Genomic DNA, 20,038 nt, shown 5'->3' with positions numbered 1-20,038 from the left:
TTTCTGTTGTTTGATTTTATATTTTCATGCTGGACTGGTTCTTCCAGCTGATGTAGAACCTTTGGACAGAAGAGCTAAAGTTTTACAACTCCAGAACAAATAAATAAAAATCATAGTGCCAAACCGCACCCCCCTCATGAGGATCTGCCACCCTCTCCACTGCCCTCTTCTGAAAAGGTTGCTTCTCTATGCATGAATAAGTCCTACGCACACAGAGACGGCGAGCCAGCCCACGCCGTGTGACGTTCTGTGGCTTCTAGCGCCAAACTGATTTGACAGCAAAACAATGTCACGTCTGTCAGCGACGCTCGCCGTCACGTGTGTAACATCGGGCAATGGAGAGCAAAAAAACCGTAAAACTTAAAATGACAATTGTTGATCTGATCGTGGGGCATTCAAACGTTTCCGGTATTTTAGAGAGTTCTGCGCGTGTAAAAATGAATTATTCTGACCGAAAAGGTGGCGTAACCCTAACCTTAAACGTTTGTTATGTACACAGTTCAATTCTAATCCCATCTTTGATCCAATCAAAGATATTTTGCACACAAAACCGCGGCTACTGATGCCTGGCTCCAACATGACGGCGTCCATACCGCAAAGAAATGGCGACTGAATCGACTTCATTTGGTACTAAACTATTTTTTTATGGGTGCCGTTGCTCAGTCCAGTTCTCAGCTACACTCAATGGTAGTTTTCTTAAAAAATGTTAGGTACGACTCATAGCATCTTTGAATACAACTTGCTGTTTTGTTTAATGTCTGTCAGTAGATTGAAGTTTTTATCCTGTTTTGCTGGAAGGTAAGTATAAATGACGGTCTAAAATCAATACAAGGAAACATCTGAATATTCTATAGAGGTCAGATAGTCTGCTGTGTCAATTGTTTAAAACAAAAAATAGAGTTAATTGACAAAAATTGTGGAGTTTACAGACAGCGATACTGGAAGAATTCCTGACGACTTTTTGTCTCTTTGGCTTGCCATACTCTTCAACGTCCTCGCGGTTAAATGTTTTGACGGACCACGACAGGGGAAAAAACAACGAAACTGAAATATCAGGCGACCTTTTAATAAAAACGCGTCCAGCCATCATCGAGTTGATCATGTGACTCGGTAAAATAGGTGGTTGATGGCGGCAAAGCGAGTCTTTGCGTGAAGCGAATGTTTTGCAGCGTGTGAATCACGGTAAACACGGTATCGACTCCTGGCTTCTAGGCGCACGCGCGTCTGCGACACCGACGGGATTGTCCTTCAAGTTCAGAGCACGAGCACGGGGGGGAAAAAACGTGTTCGTGTCGAAGGTTTTGTGTTTGGTTCGAAGGTTTCTAGCACGTAGCGGGGGGGGGGGGGGGGGGCTGGGCTTCCTGTCCTGTCGGTACAAAGAAGGAAGCCGCTTCAGCCAATAGGAACGTAGCGCTGCGGGAACAAACAGCGGACAGCCAATAGGAATCTCTCCCGTTTCTTCCTCACCCCCTCCCTTCACGTGTCACTTTTGCTGTGACTGGACAGCCGGCAAAGCGTTGCAGTATTTTCTCTCGTGGCGCCGTGTTCGTATGGACCAATAGCAGCAGAGCATGGAAACAGCCAATGGAAACGAGAGAACGCACCCACCAATGAAATGTCTCCGTTGTCACTCCCGCTGTCAGCGCAGCCAATCACGTGTCCAGAAAGCCAGCTCGGGGCTCAACAGCTTGTTGTTCGTGTATCGTTTTGCAGCTCGAGCGAGAGGGGAAGAATTCGCGGCAGTGAATGTAAGAACGAATATTCCTATTAACCGATCAACACCGTTTTTTTTACTGCGTAAAGTGTGTCGGAGAGCGGGAAGAAGAGGGGCGCGCGGGTGTCAGTTGAGAGTGGGGCTGGCCGCTGTACGGAGGCTGCCTGGGAACTGAATGGCAGTGAAGAAATGTGGAGCTTCTGCGCCTTTGTGGAAGGCAGAAGAGCCGCTTATTAAATAAATAAGTTCGCGCAGCTCCCGCTCCGTCCGATGACACCGAATCGCGGCTTTTCGGACCGAACCGCCTCTCATATTCGGAACAAAAGCGATGCGTAGCAGTTGGCGGAGGCTTGTCTGCTAGTGGCAGACAGTTTAAATCACCGTGTGATCACTAACTAGCTAGTTGAGACGCTTGTTAGCTAAAATAGCTCGATGTCGCCGCGAACGAGTCGAGAGAGACGAAGCTCGCGCGCGGTTCGCACTTTTCTGTTTCCGTGTCGGGATTCTGTCGTGTCGCAGAAGCCCGTCCGCCCTCGTGTCGTCCAAAAGGCGGCTTTTTTTTCTCTCCCCCTAGCATGGGACGTGGTAAAGTTAGCCGAGCTAACTCGACTGACATGGCGAGCCGTGATCATGGCGACGTGACTCGGCGGCTGTGGGAGCGGAGCGGGAAGTGAAGGGACTGCCCTCCGCGGGGCTTTTTTTTTCTATCCTCTAGTACCGTCGGTCTGGAACCGGCGGGGATTCGGAGCTTACATTTGGCGGACGCTGTTGTTGGCTAAGTTTGTGTCACATATTTTGCCCAGATCCAGGAGGGAGGGGAGGGGAGGAGCAGCAGCGGGGCAGGAGAACGCTTCAGCTAGTGCGTGGCTAGTTGTTAGCTTTTACGCGGCTCCGGTTCGACCCAGCCCCCGCCGCCGTTCGGCTCCCAGCAGCCCCAGCGCCTCACCTCCCGCTTTGCTTTTTGTCTTCCAGAGATCGTAAGCCCTTCGAGCTGGACTCCCAGTAAAACCCGGACGGAGAGATGAAGGTGAGTGTTTTCCTGAAGAAGACGGCGCCCGCGTCCACTCTTCTTTGAGCCCGTCCATCATGGTGGAACCGGCTTGTTATGGCTGTTCACACCGGGCCGTTCACATCGGTTCTGCTCCGATCCCAGTCCAGGTTCAGAACTTTGGCGTTATTTTCGGTATCTGAAACGGAACCGTGTGTTAATTAGCCCGTAAAGCAGTTTCTCCAGACGCTTAAAGGTCAGTCAGTCAGAAAGTCGTCTGTCATTTTGGATCTGCTCCTAAAGTCCAAAAATAGAAACAGAAATCAGTTGTTTTATCTTTAAGAAAAAGGCACTTTTACAAACACCGTTGATCAAAGAGGATTTGTGACAGGATTCTAGAAAAACGTATTTATCCGTTGAAGGAGGAAAACCGAATCTGTCAAATGGATTTATTCAGATTATCTGTAGAATCTGGTGTTCGTCGGCCCGATGCTCGGATGTATATCGCATCAGTTCTAGGCACAAACGTAAATGTTTGGACGGTACTCGGGTCTGGAAGTGTTGTCACTGCAGAAGTGTGGGTCTCCCTGTAGAAGTTCTCCAGCTACACTTTGCTCTCTGAGTCAGGGAGACGACTGCTTCTTCGGCTCGATCATGAGGCCGCCGATCTGGACCTTGGGTCAGTGAGAGAACCCAAACATCGGCCAACCGACGGCAGAAATGCTTTGGACACGTTGTCGGATTCAGACGCTCTCAAAGTGGCGTAAGAACGGAGAAATGGAGCGCTGCAGTTCAGACAGACCACAATACTTATTAACCGGCTGTGTCTCAACAGCAATGAGAGTTTCCTGTTGGTGTCCTAAAGTCCTGATGGTAAAAATGAGTCTCAGGAGCTCCGGGTTGCTTCCCTTCTGACCGCAGCAGCAGTCGGATGTCTGAAGATGTCCTCCATCACGGCACAGATGGTGCCGTGCACATGCAGAGCTGAACGGGCTGCAGTCCACCCTCGCCTGCCAGTTTACTGAACTTAAATGAAATATAAATTCATCGAAGCTGGATTTTTTTTCTCCTCCTGTTAAAATGAAGTTCCATCTTTTGCTATGGACTCTGTTTGAGAGCAGGCCTGTGTTGTGTTTCAGGCAGCGGACGAGCCTGCCTACCTGACAGTCGGCACAGATGTCAGCGCCAAGTACAGAGGAGCGTTCTGTGAAGCCAAAATCAAGACCGTGAAGCGCATGGTGAAGGTCAAGGTAAGACCTGAGGGGGCAGGTGTGCGCGTGAGCTGGATGTGTGTGTGTGATTGTGCATCCGCAGGATGACGACGGCCCAGGAAACGGGATCAAACCACAGCTTATGCAATCACACCAGCTGATCACTTCCTGTCGATTAGTCACAGTAAAGTACATACAGCCACTTGGACACACAAAGTGTGACATTTTACCTCATTAACACAAACGGTTATTGCTACTGAAAGTCTTCAAGTGAGGTTTGTTTTTGCACAAACGTTGACAGTTTGATGGAGATTTTCATAACAAAAGACAAATTCCAGATGAATGAGATTTTAGGAACAGCACTGGATCAGAACCACAAAAGACGTCAGTCCAAGTCAAGACCATAAAACCAAATTTAACCCATGGATGGAATTCACATCATCTCTCATGTGAATCCCCGGTAGCGAAGCCAAAAAACAAACCCTGTCCTCGGATGGGTCACGTTGTCATCCTCACGGTCTCCTCCGTCGCTGTTGAGGGAAGCCGTGTGCGGTGGAGGTTGTCCTCCACCGCTCGTATACGCTCTGAGGCCGACAGAGGAAGAGGAGTGATGATGCTGAGAATGGTTTCGCTCATTGAGCTGATGATGTCACATGATGTCACATCTTCTCTTGGCTGTCTGACCAATCCTCTGCCGCCGATGGTTGTGCGATCTGACCAGAAACAACAGGTTAAAAACAACAAAAAGAGTTCCACAGCGTCAGTTCGAAATGTGCAGTAGAAGTCTTCTGTCGTGTCATGTCAGCTGACGTGATGTTTTCTTCTAAAGGGGAGGAGGGAGTGTAGGGTGGGGCTTGGGACAGATCCCTGTGGCATCCCACTGCTAAAAGAGATCTTCCTGCTGGTTTTCATCACATCATGGTTTAGAAGTGAAAGCTGTCAGTGCAGATAAAGTTCTCCAAAGCTTTCGGAGGAAGTCTTGAACAATTTCATGTAGTTTATGATCCTCTTTGAATGAAGGCGGTGGTAGTCTGGCTCCGTTTGTTCTTGTAGAACTTTAGTTGGTCAGCTATGAAGACCTCTGACCTTTGAAACCATTTTCTGGTCCATACCACCTCCAGCTGCACCCTAACAGACAGCGGGAGGTGCACCGACACCCCCGCCCAGCTGTTGTTTGGTAAACAGCTGTTTGTGAATTTGACACATTTGATGTGGCGTCTGTGGGAACAGGAAGCATCAGAAACCGTCGTGTTCCTGCTTTCAAATTCAATAAAAATAAATGAAAACGTAAAGTGCACCGGATCAGCGCTGCAGGCCCAATGTGTGAGTCCATTCCAACCTGAACAGAGAGCTGGGCCCTTAACATCATTCTGGATGCGAGTGACATCATAACCGTGCGACACCAGAGTCAAAGCCGGGGCGCTAGCTTGTTTACACGATGAGGTTAGGACTATGGGATACGTTTGGATCGTTTAACTTTCTACACATCAGAAAGAAATGATGGTCTGTCTGCAGCCAGCGTAGATCCAAAGCAGGCACAACCGCTCATGTTGGTGCCAATGAGAAATAATCGACTGAACTGAATTCGGAGGAATTAAGTCTTCAGATGTTTTTCACGCTTTCTGTCTCAATGAGGCGCCGGATTAACACCAGAAGCTCCAGAATAATACTCCAGGGCCGCTTCCTCTGTTTGGGGAGAGTCCAGCCGTCTCTAAACGGAAATCTGAATCTGTTTTCTAAGGGCTGGGTTAAAAATGTGGATGTCTGAACAGCCCCCATGCTCCTGCCTGTCCACAGGTCACTCTGAAAGGTGAGAGCGCGTCTCAGGTGGTGCAGGACGACCAGGTCAAAGGTCCTCTCAGGGTAGGTTTGGAGCTCTGAATCCCTGAAACGTGATCTCCGTCAGGAACTCCTGACTTCGGCTCCTGCTTCACTGCTGGATGTCCTCTCTGCGTTTCAGGTGGGCTCCACCGTGGAGGTGAAGACTAACGAGGGTCTGTGCGGCGAGGCCGTCATCAGCAAGCTGACAGATGCCAGCCTGTACACCGTGGGTGAGTCTCCTGCCTCGTGGTGGGGTCACTCTCATCTGAAAACCTCACCCACGTCTGCAGAGGAAGAGGAGTGATGATGCAGAGAATGGTTTCGCTCTTTGAGCTGATGATGTCACATGATGTCACATCTTCTCTTGGCTGTCTGACCAATCCTCTGTTCTCGAGAACGACCTCAGAGCTTCTTCTGAGCATCAGATGCTGGTTCTGATCTGCTCCTCTAACTGCTGTGGATCAGACCGACGGAAATGTTTCAGTCAGAAAGTTAATGAAGATGAAGAATTCGCTGTGGGGGTTCCAGCAGTGAGGGGTTAACTGCGTCTGTCCTCCGCTTCAGTTTTTGACGACGGCGACGAGAAGACTCTTCGCCGGACGTCTCTGTGTCTGAAGGGGGAGAGACACTTTGCAGAGAGTGAGGTGAGTCTCCTGACGGGTGGCTGAGTGCTAACACCACCTGGAGCTGGGGGTCTGGATGCTGAGATATCCTCTGCCTCACGCAGACGTTGGACCAGCTGCCGCTCACAAACCCGGAGCACTTCGGCACGCCGGTCATCGGGAAGAAGTCAAACCGAGGCGGACGGCGCTCCTCCCAGGCCATGTGAGTGTTGCTCCCGTGAAGTCCCTGAGTCTCCAGCTGCTTCCGGACCCCCTCCGTGATAAACGCTGCAGAAAGTTAGTGAGAAACGAAGCAGCTGGTGCCGAGTGTGGCTCTGTGGCAACGGCACAGCTGATGCTGATTTTCTCAGCCTCAACCACGTTCACCATCAGATCTTCATGTTCTGGTTCAGTTCTGGTCCAAAATGAACTTGTACTTGACAGAGCAGAGCGGTTCGTCTCCACGTGATAAAGTCCTGCTCACACAGGAATCCATAGTGCCGTGTTCTGCTCAGCCTCAGAGATTTCTGTTTACAACTCTTTCCTGTAAGCTCCGCCCAGTTCTCCTTATTTGATCTGCCCGACAAAACAAAGAGGCTCCGAGTTTCATCAGGAAAAATTAAAGCCTGCGAGGAAAGATTTACATGTTTTGAATAAAAAAAATATTCAAACGAATTTAAAAATACCTGAACTAGAAACGCCTGTCGTGTCGCTAAAGTATATCTTTGGAGAAGTACTTTGGTTTATAGATGTAGTAATTCTGAAGTCACCAATAACGTCAATCAATATTTGTAACCAAAGAGTAAAGGTAAAAAAGCCATCTTGTGTTGATCCATCTGGATCAGGCAGAGGAAGAGGAGTGATGATGCTGAGAATGGTTTCGCTCTTTGAGCTGATGATGTCACATGATGTCACATCTTCTCTTGGCTGTCTGACCAATCCTCTGCTTCTCGCCACGACAATGACATACATTTTTCTTTTTGGCACATCGGGATGGCGATCCACGGCTGTAAGAGTTATTTTTCTTTTTCTTTATTTTCCAGTCTAGATGAGGAGAACGACACCACATCCAGTGAGGAAGAAGAGGAGGACAGGAAGAGGCCAAGCGAAGAGCTGCTCGGTCAGATCTGCAGCATCGAGAATGTGGAGGACTCTGCCAGCTGGTTCCTGGCTCTGGTGAGACCCCCCCACCTTCAAATAAGTGACTGAGGTGCTGCTGTGCACGTGCGCATGTGCACGTGTGTAAAGGGCTGATGCTCCTGCAGGTGGTGTCTACCAGCTGCAACGAAGAGCTGCAGGTGAAGAAGGATCAGTGTCTGGTCAGGTCTTTCGACGATGGGAAGTTGTGAGTTTCACCTCTTGGTTTTATAAAAGTCGTTTCCATGGAGACGGATGACCACACGTTGAACGCTGATCTGACTCTGCCTTTTGTCGACCTTGTAGCTGCATCGTGGCGAGAAGACACGTCCACGTGGTGACCGCCATCAGCATCTCCAAGGCTCAGTTCCTAAACCGGAGAGGTGAAGCCTCTTTTTTTTTCCCTCTCCTGCCTTCAGTCTGTATCCTCTCTGCTCCTCTTCATCATCCTTCTCTTGCTCCTCCCCCTTTTAGGTCTCAAAGAGGCCCAGATGTTTTTGAAGAACGGAGAGATTCCAGACGTGTGGAAGATGGATATGAGTCAGATCCTGGACACGTCCTCCAGCGAGGAGGATGAAAAACAGAGCGAGGAGGACGATGAGGAGGAGGAAGAGAAGAAGAAACGCATCAGGGAGGAGGTAAGCGACGGGGTCTGCTGCTCTCAAAGCGGCGCAGCTTGTTGCTTAGATGGCTTGTGTGAAGATGTGATGGTCTCTGTTCCGCAGCCGGAGGAGGAGGCCGACCCCGAGGAGAGGGACAACTTCCTGCAGCAGCTCTACAAGTTCATGGAGGACCGAGGTGAGAGCGCGAAGGTTCCGATGATTCCGCCGCTCCAGATCAGCTGAAACGCTTGTGACCGATGTTTGTGCCTCTCAGGAACTCCCATCAACAAGCCGCCTGTGTTGGGATACAAAGACCTGAACCTGTTCAAGCTCTTCCGGCTGGTCTATCAGCAGGGCGGCTGCCACAAGGTGAGCAGATCCTCCTGCCAGGTCTGACGGCAGAAGATGAAAGCTGTGAAGGAGCTGACCTGTTTTGTTTTTCCAGATCGAGTCCGGCACCGTCTGGAAGCAGATCTACATGGATCTGGGGATCCCCGTCCTGAACTCTGCTGCCTCTTACAATGTCAAGACGGCCTACAAGAAGTAAGAGTCTTTGATTCTTCTTAAGAGATTCCTCATGGCCAGCAGTAAACATCTGGAAACGCGGTTCTATTTCCAGTGTGTCGCATTATGAGGCCGATTCTCTGTTCTTCAGGGCAGCTAGACGTTGAAGACGTTGGGATGCTCCGCAGTTGAGTGACAGTTCGGTTTTTCCTGACGAACAGAATCCTGTGAGGCAGAAAAAAAGACTGCAGTGGAATTAAACTTCTCTGCTGGTTACTGTAGAAGTTTAAAGATGTGTAGCTCAACTCATGGTGCACCATGATACCATCGCCCATCGTGATGGGTGAGTGGCATCACGATGGAGTGACACCATCGTGATGACACGCCCCCGCCACGTTGCGAGTCGACACCATAAGACCCGGTTACATGTGCAAAATATCTTGATGGGATCAATGGTCGGATTAGAATCCAATCGTGTACATTGGCCCTGAAAAATGTTTTCAGATTATATTATATTATGTTATTTTTCCTAAGATAAACGGAAAGATGTCCATAACTTGTTAAAATCTGTCTTTAAGACCCAGATTTGACTTTATTAACCTCTACCTCAACAACATTACAGTTCTAGATCAAAAGACAGACTAAAAGCTGCTGCAGATTCTTCAAACTATGACAAGAAAGTGGAAGAACCCAGTTCCACCAACCTAAGATAACTGCTGAGATGCAATCTATTCTATCTACTTGATGTCTGAATGTAATCAACCACATATTACTCAAACTTCAAGTTAAATATTAGTTCAAATACATAATATAGAAAAATATATATATATATATATATATATATATATATATATATATATATATATATATATATATATATATATATATATATATATATATATATATATATATATATATATATATATATATATATATCCTAGTTCAAGTTGTTATTATTTTTTTTGTTTCCAATGTTCATGTTTTAACTGGGCCTTAAACACCTGAAAAGGATCTTTTGAAGAACTTGTACATTGAATAGCTGTTGTACATTCAATCTTTTTTAAAAATCACACATAAATCTATAACCTAAACATCACTTCTGATGTTTGCGTTGGTGCAGAAATGAATTAGCCCACAGGCGCTACCCTCCTCGCCACCAACATGCTGGCTAAGCGGCTGCCTCAGGCCCCTCCCTCTCTTTTTTAGCCCCTCCCACCCTGGTTGCAGCTGCATGTGACAAATTTATGGATAAAAAAAGCGGCTTTCAGTTGGTTTGATCTCCATAGCAACCGTTTTGTTTTTTGGTCATCTTGGGGGTGACGGACAGGTCAAAGTAGTTTTTAGAAGAATCATTTGGATTACCTTGGCAACGGAAGTATTTTGTTAACCACGCCCACATTCCTCATGTGTTCACATTGTATGTCGTATGGTTTCATTTAAATATTCCCAAAATTATAGAAAGAAATATGCTAGCTATAGGGGAACGGCACTTTGAGAGCTCGCCACCCTAACACCGTTCAAAAACTAGAACCTTTAAAACTTCCCAATGATACTCGAGGAGTTATGAGGCTATAGATTAAAAAAAAATACAAAATACCTAGAATGAGCTTAAATTTATAGCTGGAACTGAAGGTTTGTTGTTGTTTTTTTGGCCAAAATTGTAAGTTGGATGTTCCTGAGGTCAAAGGTCAGCAAAACCTCCATTGTGGTTGTAGATGTACGCTGGTGGCGTGAAGTTTTGTGACGATCGATCGAGCAAAAAGTTTTCTTTTCTCACATTGTGGCAAAATGTGAAAATCCACAATTTCCACACAATATGAGTGTCAAACCGTAGATCCTGTGGCCATCCCATAATAATTTCTACAAATAATTAGTTGGTTTTGTTGGTGGATTTTGCGACATTTGCCCTCATTCGCTGTGATGTCATCCTTTGAAGGGGGGTTAGGGGTGGGGGGGGGGGGTATTTTGGCTAGTTACTGAGGATGTGACAGAGGTCAAAAATGTCTCCAAGTTCAGTAAGGTACAAAAACGATCTGACCAATGAAAAGCCTTTCTGATAGATGAAGATCTAAATGACCGTGAGCTGCAGTCACCTCAAAGATGCATAGCTCTGACCTTTGACCTCTGTGCTGTCAGGTATCTGTTTGGTTTCGAGGAGTACTGCCGCTCCGCCTCCATCGCCTTCAGGACCATCCATCACAACGACCCGCCTCCTCCAACTCTAGCCAATCACAAGAAAGCTCGGGCGGAGCTGAAGGAGCCCTCGGTGCCAACGCTGACAGAGGAGGAGCCTGTCGACGACAAGAGGGAGGAGTCTGATAGCGAGAGTGAGCGGGAGATCAGGGAGAGACCGTCGCTGAGGGTAAGTATGCGCTCACGGTCAGTGGGGGAGAAGCTTCAGCACCGGCGTGACGCTAACTCGCAGCGGGTAATTCTGACCCCAGGGGAGGAGGAGGGGAGCCGGGAGCCGCGGCAAACCGCCCTCCAGGCTGGAGTTCGCAGCCAGAGCGGCCGACAGCAGCGAGGAGCAGCAGAGGGAGGCCAGGAGGCGGAGCAACAGGAGAGCGGAAGATTCAGAGAGGGGCTCCGAGGACGAGGATGAGGATGAAGAGGATGAAGAGGAGGATGCTGAGGAAGAAGTCAGGAGAGAGGACAGGTGAGACCGTCTGCTTTAGTATCCGTCAGATGTTCAGTGAAATGGTGTTCTCTGTGCGAGTCCGCTCCTCCACGTCATGACAAATGATGCGTTTGCTCAGCAGGAGCGGCGACGAGGAGGATGGAGACTCGCTGGCAGGAACAAAAGTCAGAGTGAAGTACGGAAGAGGAAAGACGCAGAAGATCTACGAGGCTCACATCAAGAAGACGGACTCGGACAGCGGAGAACAGTTCTACCTGGTCCACTACTACGGCTGGAACGTCAGGTGAGCCTGCAGGCCCGCTGCAGCCATCGGCAGCAGCTGCAGTCCAGACGAGTGAGCGACAGGTGTGTTCTCCTCAGGTATGACGAGTGGGTGAAGGCCGACCGCATCATCTGGCCAAGCGAGAAAGGAACGAAGAGGAGGCAAAGGAAGAAGGTGAAGGTGAGACACAGATGAGATTAAATCATGGAGCCTCACATGTGAACATAAGGTGATCATCAGACCTCCATCTGGACCTGAACTCCACTGGAGTCACAATCGCCCCAAAAACCTTTATTTAATGAAAGATTCTTTACAACTCTGGTTCGTGTTAGAAGAAGAGCCTACTGCGTGGTGTCGGGGGGGTGGGGGGCAACCAGAAGATTGTGAGTGTGTGGGTGGGACATACCTGGGGGCTGGCTCGCCGGGATCCTCTGGGGCTCTCCCTTCCCATCGCAGAGTGGGGAGGGCATTAGGGGGGGTACGGGAGGAGGGGTCGGAGAACATGGCGGGTGAGGAGGGTTGTAAAGAGTTAAGGGGGGGGGGGGTGGAGCTGTGGTTGCGCGGTGATCTCTGGGCTTCTTGGGTCGGTTTATACAAATCTTCACCCTGGTTTTTTTATGTTATATAACCTCTTTTCGTGATAATAAAACCTGTCCAACACAAAAGGCCTTCAGCTCCGATCTGTTTGCTCAGAAAAAAAAGAGCAAACGAAAATGGGCCACGCCTTCTTAATGCTTTGCCGTTCGCCACGGCTGATTTATGGGTCGGCCCCTAAAACCAGCGGATGGTTATTGTCTCCATGTTTTCCTGAAGTTCTTTTTGAACAAAATGTGGTCTGACAGAACAAAGACAAGGACGAGGCAGAGAGGGACGACGAGAAGGTGCCGATCGCCGCGCCACTAAAACCAACGGGCGCCAAGCGCGGTCGGCCTCAGAGTAGGACCACGCCCACCGGTTCTGCGGGACGCGGCCTGGCCAGACTGTCCGGCGGCGACGGCCAATCCAATGGCAGGAGCGCAGGCGACGGCGTGCCCGGCATCGCTAACGGAGACGGTAGGACACTGAGCGCGCTCCAACAGAAATCTACTGCTGTGATGATCAAAGTGCCAAAAATGTATTCCCCCCCCTCCCTCCATGCAGACACCCCCCACAGGAGGACCAGGAGGACGTCAGGCGTGTACGACTCCGACAGAGCCTCCGTCGGTGAGAACCGCTCCCCCGGTTGTTGTTCCAATATCTGACCTCCAGTGGATCAGACACGCCTCTCTTTACTCCACAGAAGATTCTGGAAGCTCCTCAAACGACAGCGAATCAGAGGAAAAGCCTCCGAAGTCTTCACCGTGGCGAGGAAGAGCCGAGAGCGAATGTGACCAACCGGAGGAGGAGGAGCCTGAAGCGGAGGAGATGAAAGAGGAGGTGCCTGACACCGAAACACCTGCTAAGAACGAGGTTGCTACGGCAACATCAACTCCACTGCCAGCAGCCGCCATAACCCCAATTAAGGAGGGGTCCGAGGAAAGCCTGGGCCAATCAGAGAGAGGGGAGGCGGAACAAGGGGAGGAGCCTATAGGAGAAGCTTCCATGATGTCCAGCCAATCAGACAAGGAGAGCAGAACATTACCTGCTGTGAAAACGATGCCCCTCCCCAACAAGAACAAGCTGTCGCCTGGACAGGAAGCTCTCCATGCGACATCTCCTAGCAAAGCGCCGGCGCTGCCGCCACCAAACACGCCGCCGCCGCCTGTGTCCTCAATACCTGCCACCGATGAGGACAGCCGCTCAGCCCTCACTTCTTCCCCCCGTGTCAGAGGTCGCAAGGCCAACCAAAGGGAGCAAGCCTCTGAGACTCCTCCCACCATCCCGCTTTGCGCTCTAAGCCCTGCCCCCATCTTTCCCAGCAGCCCCCCTCAGACCTCTCTGCTGCCGTCTCCCCCTCGAAGCGTCCTGAAGAGACAGGAGGAGCCCATGGTGGTCCTCCACTGCCTCCCCTCTCAGCACCTCCCCGTCAAGTCACCTGTTCCCAACTCAGACACTGACTCTGCCTCTGAGGAGGAGGCGGAGCCACAGGAGGAGGCACCTCCGGAACAGAGCAGCTGCGCGCTGAAACGAAAAGCTGCAGAGCAAAGATCTGCAGAGAAGAAGCTGTGCTGCGACGGCAGGTCAGAGGACGCCCCAGTGACCCCCAAGACCACCCCAGGCTCCTCCCCCAAGACCCTCAATTCACCCCTGCGCCCAGAGAGGAGGAGTGAGGCTGTTGCCAAGGGAGACGAAGCACAGGAGAACTCAGAGGACCGTCTGTCAGCTGGTGATGAGAAAAGGCCGGAGAGCTGTACTGGGACAGCCCCCACCGTCTCAGGGATGGTGGCCCCCGCCCCCCACGAAGAGCAGGAACCACAGATTGGCCCCGAGGCGCTGGTCTGCCACGAGGTAGATCTGGACGACCCAGACGAGAGGGAAAAGCCCGCCTCCGCTGAAAACCTCCTCCTCCTCATGAGAGATCAGCAAGCTCCTCCTCCTCGCCTGTCTGTTCACTCTTCAAGCCCCGCCCAGATTAGCCCGCCCCCTCTTCAGACTCAAGTCCGATCGTATATCCTAACTCCCACCACCGTCCCCTGCCCAGAAGAGCTGCAGCCGGCAAACACGGGGGCGGAGCCAGCATTAACGAGGGCGGAGCAAGAGGACGATTCCAGTCCTGGCTTTACCGGCAGCACCTCGCCGTCGTCCACGTCGCTCGTCTCCCTGCAGGACACCAAAGACAGAGGTGAAGGCCTGGACGCCGCAGGCCGACCCGTGGCGTTGAGCTGTGAGTAACCTTTGACCTTTGACCTTTCAGGCCAGAAAAGAGGAAACGAGTGCAACTCCAGTCCGAGCGCCAAGAAACACAAACGCAGCCAAAAACGGCCCAACACCCCCGGCAAGAGCGAGAAGAACGGAGCAGGTGAGCAAGACCGCCAACGCCATAAAGATCCAGATTAATTAGCATATCTGACGTAGTTTAAAGTCTTAAACGTGATTTTGACCTCAAAAGACGACATGAGTCGTTCTATTTGTCCTAAAGTGGAAGAGCTTCAGTCTGAAGGGTCCAAACGTCCTGCTGCTTGTTCTTCAGGTCACAGCAGCGACAGCGAGGATCAGACTCGGGTCTCGTCTCTTTCCAAGTCTCACAAGTCGCGCTGCCCCTCCCTGTCGTCGCCGACCGCTCACGGAAAAGACAAGCAAGGCTTCCCGTCGCCTCAGCGCTCCTACAAGTGGACGCTCCAGCTCGGTGAGAACGCTGCTGCTGCTGTTGTCATGGCGACGCCAAGGGTGCTGGTGCACTCGGCGAATTCACTCACTACTTAGTGCCCTCTACAACGGGCAGTTTCCATTTTGTCGGGATGTCCAAACCTACAATCCAGTGCCCTGGAAATTACCCAGAAGTCTCTGTGAAGAACTAGCGTGCCTGGATGCATGTGTTAAAATACAGGCGGCTGGTCCCGTACTAAAAGATCTTTCAGATTAGGAGGTCGTGGGCTTTAAAGTTTGACATTTGTTGTTACGGAAACCGTTTTCTATTCGTCTAAAAACCTCCTCTGGAATTCTTCTTTAAACATTGAATACGTTGATCTGATAAGATTGTTGCTGAATTTCTTCATTAGTTTTTTTCTTTTATTCTCCGGCTGCGCTCCCTCTGGGCGTGTGGTGTGCGTTCAAGAACACGCCGAACGTGGCTTCACCTCTGTCAGAATTAACCCCGCCCCTCTCGCCTCAGATGACCTGGACAGCATGACGAGCGCCGAGAGGATCTCCTTCCTTCAGGACAAGCTGCAGGAGATCAGGAAGTACTACATGAGCCTCAAGTCTGAGGTGGCATCCATCGACCGACGCAGGAAGAGGCTGAAGAAGAAGGAGCGAGAAGGTGAGCATTGCATGCTGGGATTCGTCCGTCAAAGCTGGTTTGCGGGACCTGGAACCGCGCTAACTTGTGGCGTCTCCCTGCAGTTTCAAACACGACAGTGTCGACCTCGTCTGGCTCCTCAGACACCGGCATGAGTCCGTCCTCTGCCTCACCTGCTCAGAACGCTGTCGCTGTAGAGTGCAGGTGATGACACGCCCACACGAACCCCACCAGCAGCCCAGTCCCCTCCTGCCACAGACTCCGCCCACAGTCAGCTGCCAGCATCCCACGATGCCTGGGACTGACACAGAGGCACATGGGATCCTGACCACGCCCACACCTGTGGCCGCACATGGAGGAGCTGCCGTCTTACCTGTGGACTCAATTCCAGTTAGGAGGTGCAGTGTGAGCCGCTGCAGAGCTCCGCCCACTTCCTGCAGGTTGCAGGATAATCTGACAGATGATTTTGTTGCAGCTGTTGAACGCTGGAGGTCAGAACAGAAAAGAATCCCAAAGTTGTTTTTTTCTTTCAATCTTTATTTAAAAATGTTTTCCAAAAAGGTTTCTGCTTTTATTTTGGTAAACTCCCCAAAGGAAGTTAAAAGTAGAATTTCTCATGTATTTAAGTTTGAGAATTTATCAATTTATAAACAGAAATTTGGTTCTTTTTATCAAGAGAAGCAGATTTACTGTCAAACTCCAGGACGCCATCTTTGAATTGGTCAGATTGGCGTTTCAGCTCCAGTTTTCCTTTCATTTGAACAGCAGCTCGGTGGTCTGAGAAGATCCACCTGGATCTTCATGCACTTAAGCTCCTCCCACAGCCGCTTCTGAAGCCGCCTCCTCCCTGGTTTCTGCTCTGCCTCCCAGACGTTCAGCTCCTCAAGCCGTTTGTTCTGTAAATAAAGCTCTGAGAAGAGACCACACGTCTACATTTTTCACACCGGCACAGAATGATTTCTAATATTTTCTAAGAGAAGACTGTTTGTACTGTAGTCCTATAAACTCCTCGGTTGTTTTTTTTTTCCTTGTGGTGTTTTTCCGGAAGCGATTCGAGAGCAAAACTTGTAAATAGAGAAACGCACAGAAGTGTGTGTGTGCACAATGAGCAGCTCTCAGTTTCTAATAAACTTTGTAACCACAGACTGTTGGAGCCTCATTCTAGAACCTCAAACTTTTTTCCAGGCAGAAGAAGTAAAGCAGCCGCTGAACATTTCCAGAATTTTATTTCCAAATGTGAAAACAAAGGAAGCGACGAACAATAAAAGACGAAGAGGAGACCGGAGGCAGCAGCAGCAGCTCTGGGCTCACATGTTGTCTTCATCAGAGTCGTCCTCTTCTTCCAACGAATCCTGCAGCAGAAAGATAGTCAGCTGACAACACCGCCCTCTGCAGGCGCCAACAGGAGCTACGGCGTTCTACACTCACCTTGGCGTATTTCTCTGCTTCCTCCTTGACGTCTTTAGGAACGAACTCGTGTCGTCCGTTTGTGACTGCGGAGGACAAGAAGCGGAGAATCAGCCGTCGCCGTGCCGACCACGGGCTTAGTCCCACAGCTCCCTTCCCATCATGCTCTGGGTCAGGCCAGCTAAAACGGCACAGGTTCTTTCTCACCTTCTCCAACCCAGCTGAGCTCCAACTCAAAGGCCTTGTCTTTCACTTCGTCGTGAACGATGTAGATTCTTTATAAAAAAAAAAAAAGGGAAATTTTAGTTTTTCAGCCTTCTTTGGTTCAGAGCTTCTTCATGAACAGAGTGAAACTCACATTTTAGCGACTTCTTTGACCAGCTCTCGACACGTCATGTCCTTCATCTGTCGGAGGAAACGGTCGGATATGTGAGAACGTCTCTGCTCGCAGAGTTCAACGTGTGAAATATTAGTCACAAAACAGCAGCTCCAGAACGTCAGAACTAAACCAGATTCATGAATCGTGTCTGAGCTCAGCAGAAACCCTTCGTGAAGGCCTGAGCTGCTGGTGGTCTCAGCAGTCGCCCGCTTTTACCAACCTTTCACAGTAAAACGCTCGCTGGTGTTCCTGCAGACTCACCTGCAGCTTTTCAATCTCCGTCTTGGCAGCTTGCTTTGCTTTCCCGATCGCACACCCCCAGTAACCCTGAAGACACAGAGGCTGGTTAGTCGGTCTCACCTGGAGTCACCTGAACGCACACGAACACACCCGACTCACGTAAGAGATACCAGACGGGTCGACCATGTAGAGCTGAGGACCGTCGTCTTTGTCATACGAACCCAAGATGAAGCTGAGAGGAGCAAACACGTGGGGGGGTTAGAGATCATAGACTACAAACACTTCTGCACTGTCCCTGAACGCACCACGGGTCTTTTTAAACGTGCTGAAGAACACCCACCTGCAGCCGAACGGCCTCACTGCGCTGTACAGCGTGTACGCATGCACATACATGGCCACTCTGTCAGATAGGTGCTGCAACAAAACATACACACCCTTAGCATCACCATGGAAACAGGCGTGACAACCTGACGGTAGGAAAACCAACCTTCAGAGGAATGTCGTGTCCGTAATTCGACCTGAAGTTGGAGGCTTCCTCTCTGGCTACTTCAGCGAGTGAGCGAGCATCAGCTAACAGGCCTGCTACCGCCTGGAGAGAGAGAGACAGACATCCATCAAGCACACCAGAAACTGTCACTCACAGAAGATCTTTCATTCATTTTTTAATGCATCACTTTAAAAACAGTTTAATAAACGGTCTCTGCCTGCAAGGAGGTTGTGAGAAAACAGGAGCAGCAGAAGAAAAAAAAACACCACAGATTCGGCGTGACGCTTTAAACCATCGCAGCTGAGAGAAACCGGGGACAAAAAAAAAAAAAAATCAGCTGTTACCATGCCAACGTGTCTGTCAATGTTGAAGATGCGTTTGTTGGACCCCTCCTCGTAAAGTTTGGACAAAATGAGCTTCTCCACCCCAAACACGACTCCATCTTTGCAGCGGATCCCGATAGCTGTGCTGGAAGTTACACAAACACACACACAGGTTACACACAGACACACAAACTGAGATGAGAGGCGTGGAAGGAGAAGGAGGACGGAACTGACCTGCTGTTCTCCACCGCCTTAATGGCGTACTCCACCTGGAAGACCCGACCATCAGGGGAGAAAGTGGAGGCAGACAGGTCATACTGCAAGACACACAAACACACAACATCAGCATTATACGCAAAATAGGAGAACAAACAGAAGTCCACTAATCCAGGACAACACCCAGACCTCGAGGGGGGGACGTGTAGCCTTGATTTGCTGTAATCAACCAAACCATAAATCAAATATAACCAGAACAAAAATATATATTCACTTTTTTTATGTCTGATTTTAAAGAAATTCTACAAAAATGAGTGTAAAGCCTTCATTATTGACCAACCAGGTGTTGTGACGTACCGATTAAAAACAATTATAGACCATCAGTAATCAATTTATTATTAATTTAAATAATATAATATATAATTTAAAAATAAAAAAACATTTTTAGTTCTGTAAATATGCTGCATGTTTCTACACATCTAGAGTAAAAAAAAAATCTTGACCACAACAACTTTTTTAGATTCAGTTTAGGGTCTCATCCGGTGATAGAAGTGACTCCGCATCAGTTTTTCTGCATTCACGGTGGAGGGGATCAGTGCTGGGTTGGACCGAGCGACTGAACCTGGTTTCAGCAGGTCAAACAAGGTCACTGGATCCATTCTCATCCATCACATCCACAGCTTATCGTTTTTATTTCAGGTGTTTTCCTCTCCACAGTTTTGAGCTCAAAACATAAATCACACAGAAAATTCATCCGTTCCTCTTTACATGCAATTTTATAATATATTTAGGATTGTTTTAATGATCAGGACTGAACTGAACCATTAAAAAAAAAGTCAGGATAATATATGAAAAGAATGGAAATATAACAAAAGTAATTCAATATAATTGATTTTAGGCTTCCAGTGTAGCGCTTTTAGACAACCTTGATTGATAGATTTTTTTTATGTTTTAACACTAACAGGAGCTTAAAAAAAATGTAGTTTTATTATAGAGACTCGTCTAAGCAAAAAAAAAAGTCAATTTGACCTAACATTAGACCAGAAACAAATCGCTTCAAACTGACAGATCTACCAAACAACGCGATTTTGATTTCCACATTTTCACCAGTTCTGTTAGCTAGCTCAGCTGCTAGCATCACTCCACGTAGAAGAAAAAAACAAACAAGCAAAGATAAAGAGGCCAAACAATCCCGGAGAATTCTCTCGAACAGTCTTCAAATCTTACTGATTTCAAGTATCTAAAACAAACAATAAATTTTTTTAAACACAGGTTTTACTTTCACTTCGTCTGTTAGCAGCCGCTCTGTGACTCAGCAGCAGGCTAACAGGCTAGCTTCATGCTGCTGTGTTCCCACGCTCCTGGTAATGTGACCGGCCTATTCCCCCCTCAAACCGATATGGACTCAAACTCACAACATTTAGCACTTTTATCACAAACGTACTGGATTAAAAGAGGCAATAAAAGACTCACCCCGGTTCCGATGGAACTCATTTTCACACAAACTTAAAGAAGCTTCAGCCCGTGTTTCCGGTGACGCTCGATCACTTCCGCCGGTCGCCTTCACAATAAAACGCTTTCCTTCAGCACATTACCCACGAAGAGCTTTTTAATCACAACTTGCCTTTAA

At 49.1% G+C, this 20,038-nt stretch overlaps 2 protein-coding genes and 3 non-coding genes across 9 annotated transcripts; 4 read left to right on the top strand and 1 right to left on the bottom strand.

Moving 5' to 3' along the window:
• Positions 1-1,609: 1,609 nt before the first annotated feature.
• arid4a (AT-rich interactive domain 4A) lies at positions 1,610-16,499 on the top strand. 5 transcript variants are annotated; one of them, XM_078941140.1, is made up of 25 exons: positions 1,610-1,748; positions 2,687-2,741; positions 3,842-3,952; positions 5,711-5,776; positions 5,874-5,964; positions 6,299-6,378; positions 6,462-6,559; positions 7,380-7,512; positions 7,602-7,681; positions 7,780-7,856; positions 7,948-8,111; positions 8,199-8,271; positions 8,350-8,444; positions 8,521-8,618; positions 10,716-10,941; positions 11,024-11,235; positions 11,339-11,500; positions 11,578-11,653; positions 12,322-12,532; positions 12,620-12,682; positions 12,759-14,240; positions 14,313-14,417; positions 14,589-14,744; positions 15,231-15,377; positions 15,461-16,499. In XM_078941140.1, the coding sequence occupies exons 2-25, from the start codon at positions 2,736-2,738 to the stop codon at positions 15,562-15,564; spliced, it is 4,116 nt and encodes a 1,371-aa protein (XP_078797266.1). In that variant the 5' UTR covers positions 1,610-1,748; positions 2,687-2,735; the 3' UTR covers positions 15,565-16,499. The 5 variants fall into 5 exon arrangements, with proteins under 5 accessions (XP_078797266.1, XP_011488429.1, XP_011488430.1 ...); XM_011490127.4 differs by having other exon boundaries at positions 11,578-11,659; XM_011490128.4 differs by having other exon boundaries at positions 11,336-11,500.
• LOC111946898 (small nucleolar RNA SNORD53/SNORD92) lies at positions 4,516-4,600 on the top strand. Its single transcript, XR_002872711.1, has one exon. It is a non-coding gene; the product is annotated as a small nucleolar RNA SNORD53/SNORD92 (small nucleolar RNA).
• On the top strand, positions 6,030-6,114 carry LOC111946899 (small nucleolar RNA SNORD53/SNORD92). The gene has a single exon (XR_002872712.1). It is a non-coding gene; the product is annotated as a small nucleolar RNA SNORD53/SNORD92 (small nucleolar RNA).
• On the top strand, positions 7,191-7,275 carry LOC111946897 (small nucleolar RNA SNORD53/SNORD92). The gene has a single exon (XR_002872710.1). It is a non-coding gene; the product is annotated as a small nucleolar RNA SNORD53/SNORD92 (small nucleolar RNA).
• Positions 16,500-16,565: 66 nt separating the features above from the next.
• Positions 16,566-20,025, bottom strand: psma3 (proteasome 20S subunit alpha 3). Its single transcript, XM_023951354.2, has 11 exons — positions 19,882-20,025; positions 18,427-18,509; positions 18,214-18,337; positions 17,870-17,971; positions 17,723-17,796; positions 17,542-17,614; positions 17,404-17,469; positions 17,122-17,168; positions 16,971-17,038; positions 16,785-16,849; positions 16,566-16,708 (listed from the first exon to the last, which is right to left on the bottom strand). Exons 1-11 carry the CDS (start codon positions 19,900-19,902, stop codon positions 16,664-16,666), a joined length of 768 nt encoding a protein of 255 aa, XP_023807122.1. The 5' UTR covers positions 19,903-20,025; the 3' UTR covers positions 16,566-16,663.
• Positions 20,026-20,038: the final 13 nt, after the last annotated feature.

Source organism: Oryzias latipes, chromosome 22, assembly GCF_053564925.1.
Source record: "Oryzias latipes strain Hd-rR chromosome 22, Olatipes_Hd-rR_3.1".
NCBI lineage: Eukaryota > Metazoa > Chordata > Actinopteri > Beloniformes > Adrianichthyidae > Oryzias > Oryzias latipes.
This window is presented reverse-complemented; position numbering and strand designations above follow the sequence as displayed.

Excerpts from the sequence above, each read along its gene's own strand:
- arid4a (XM_011490126.4), top strand. Across the intron at positions 11,236-11,335 it reads GAAGTCAGGAGAGAGGACAG|CAGGAGCGGCGACGAGGAGG; the intron begins GTGAGACCGTCT and ends GCGTTTGCTCAG. Across the intron at positions 11,660-12,321 it reads GGCAAAGGAAGAAGGTGAAG|AACAAAGACAAGGACGAGGC; the intron begins GTGAGACACAGA and ends GTGGTCTGACAG.
- psma3 (XM_023951354.2), bottom strand. The coding sequence starts at position 19,902 with ATGAGTTCCATCGGAACCGGG. Across the intron at positions 17,615-17,722 it reads GTGAGGCCGTTCGGCTGCAG|CTTCATCTTGGGTTCGTATG; the intron begins GTGGGTGTTCTT and ends TGCTCCTCTCAG. Across the intron at positions 16,709-16,784 it reads AAGCAGAGAAATACGCCAAG|GATTCGTTGGAAGAAGAGGA; the intron begins GTGAGTGTAGAA and ends TTTCTGCTGCAG.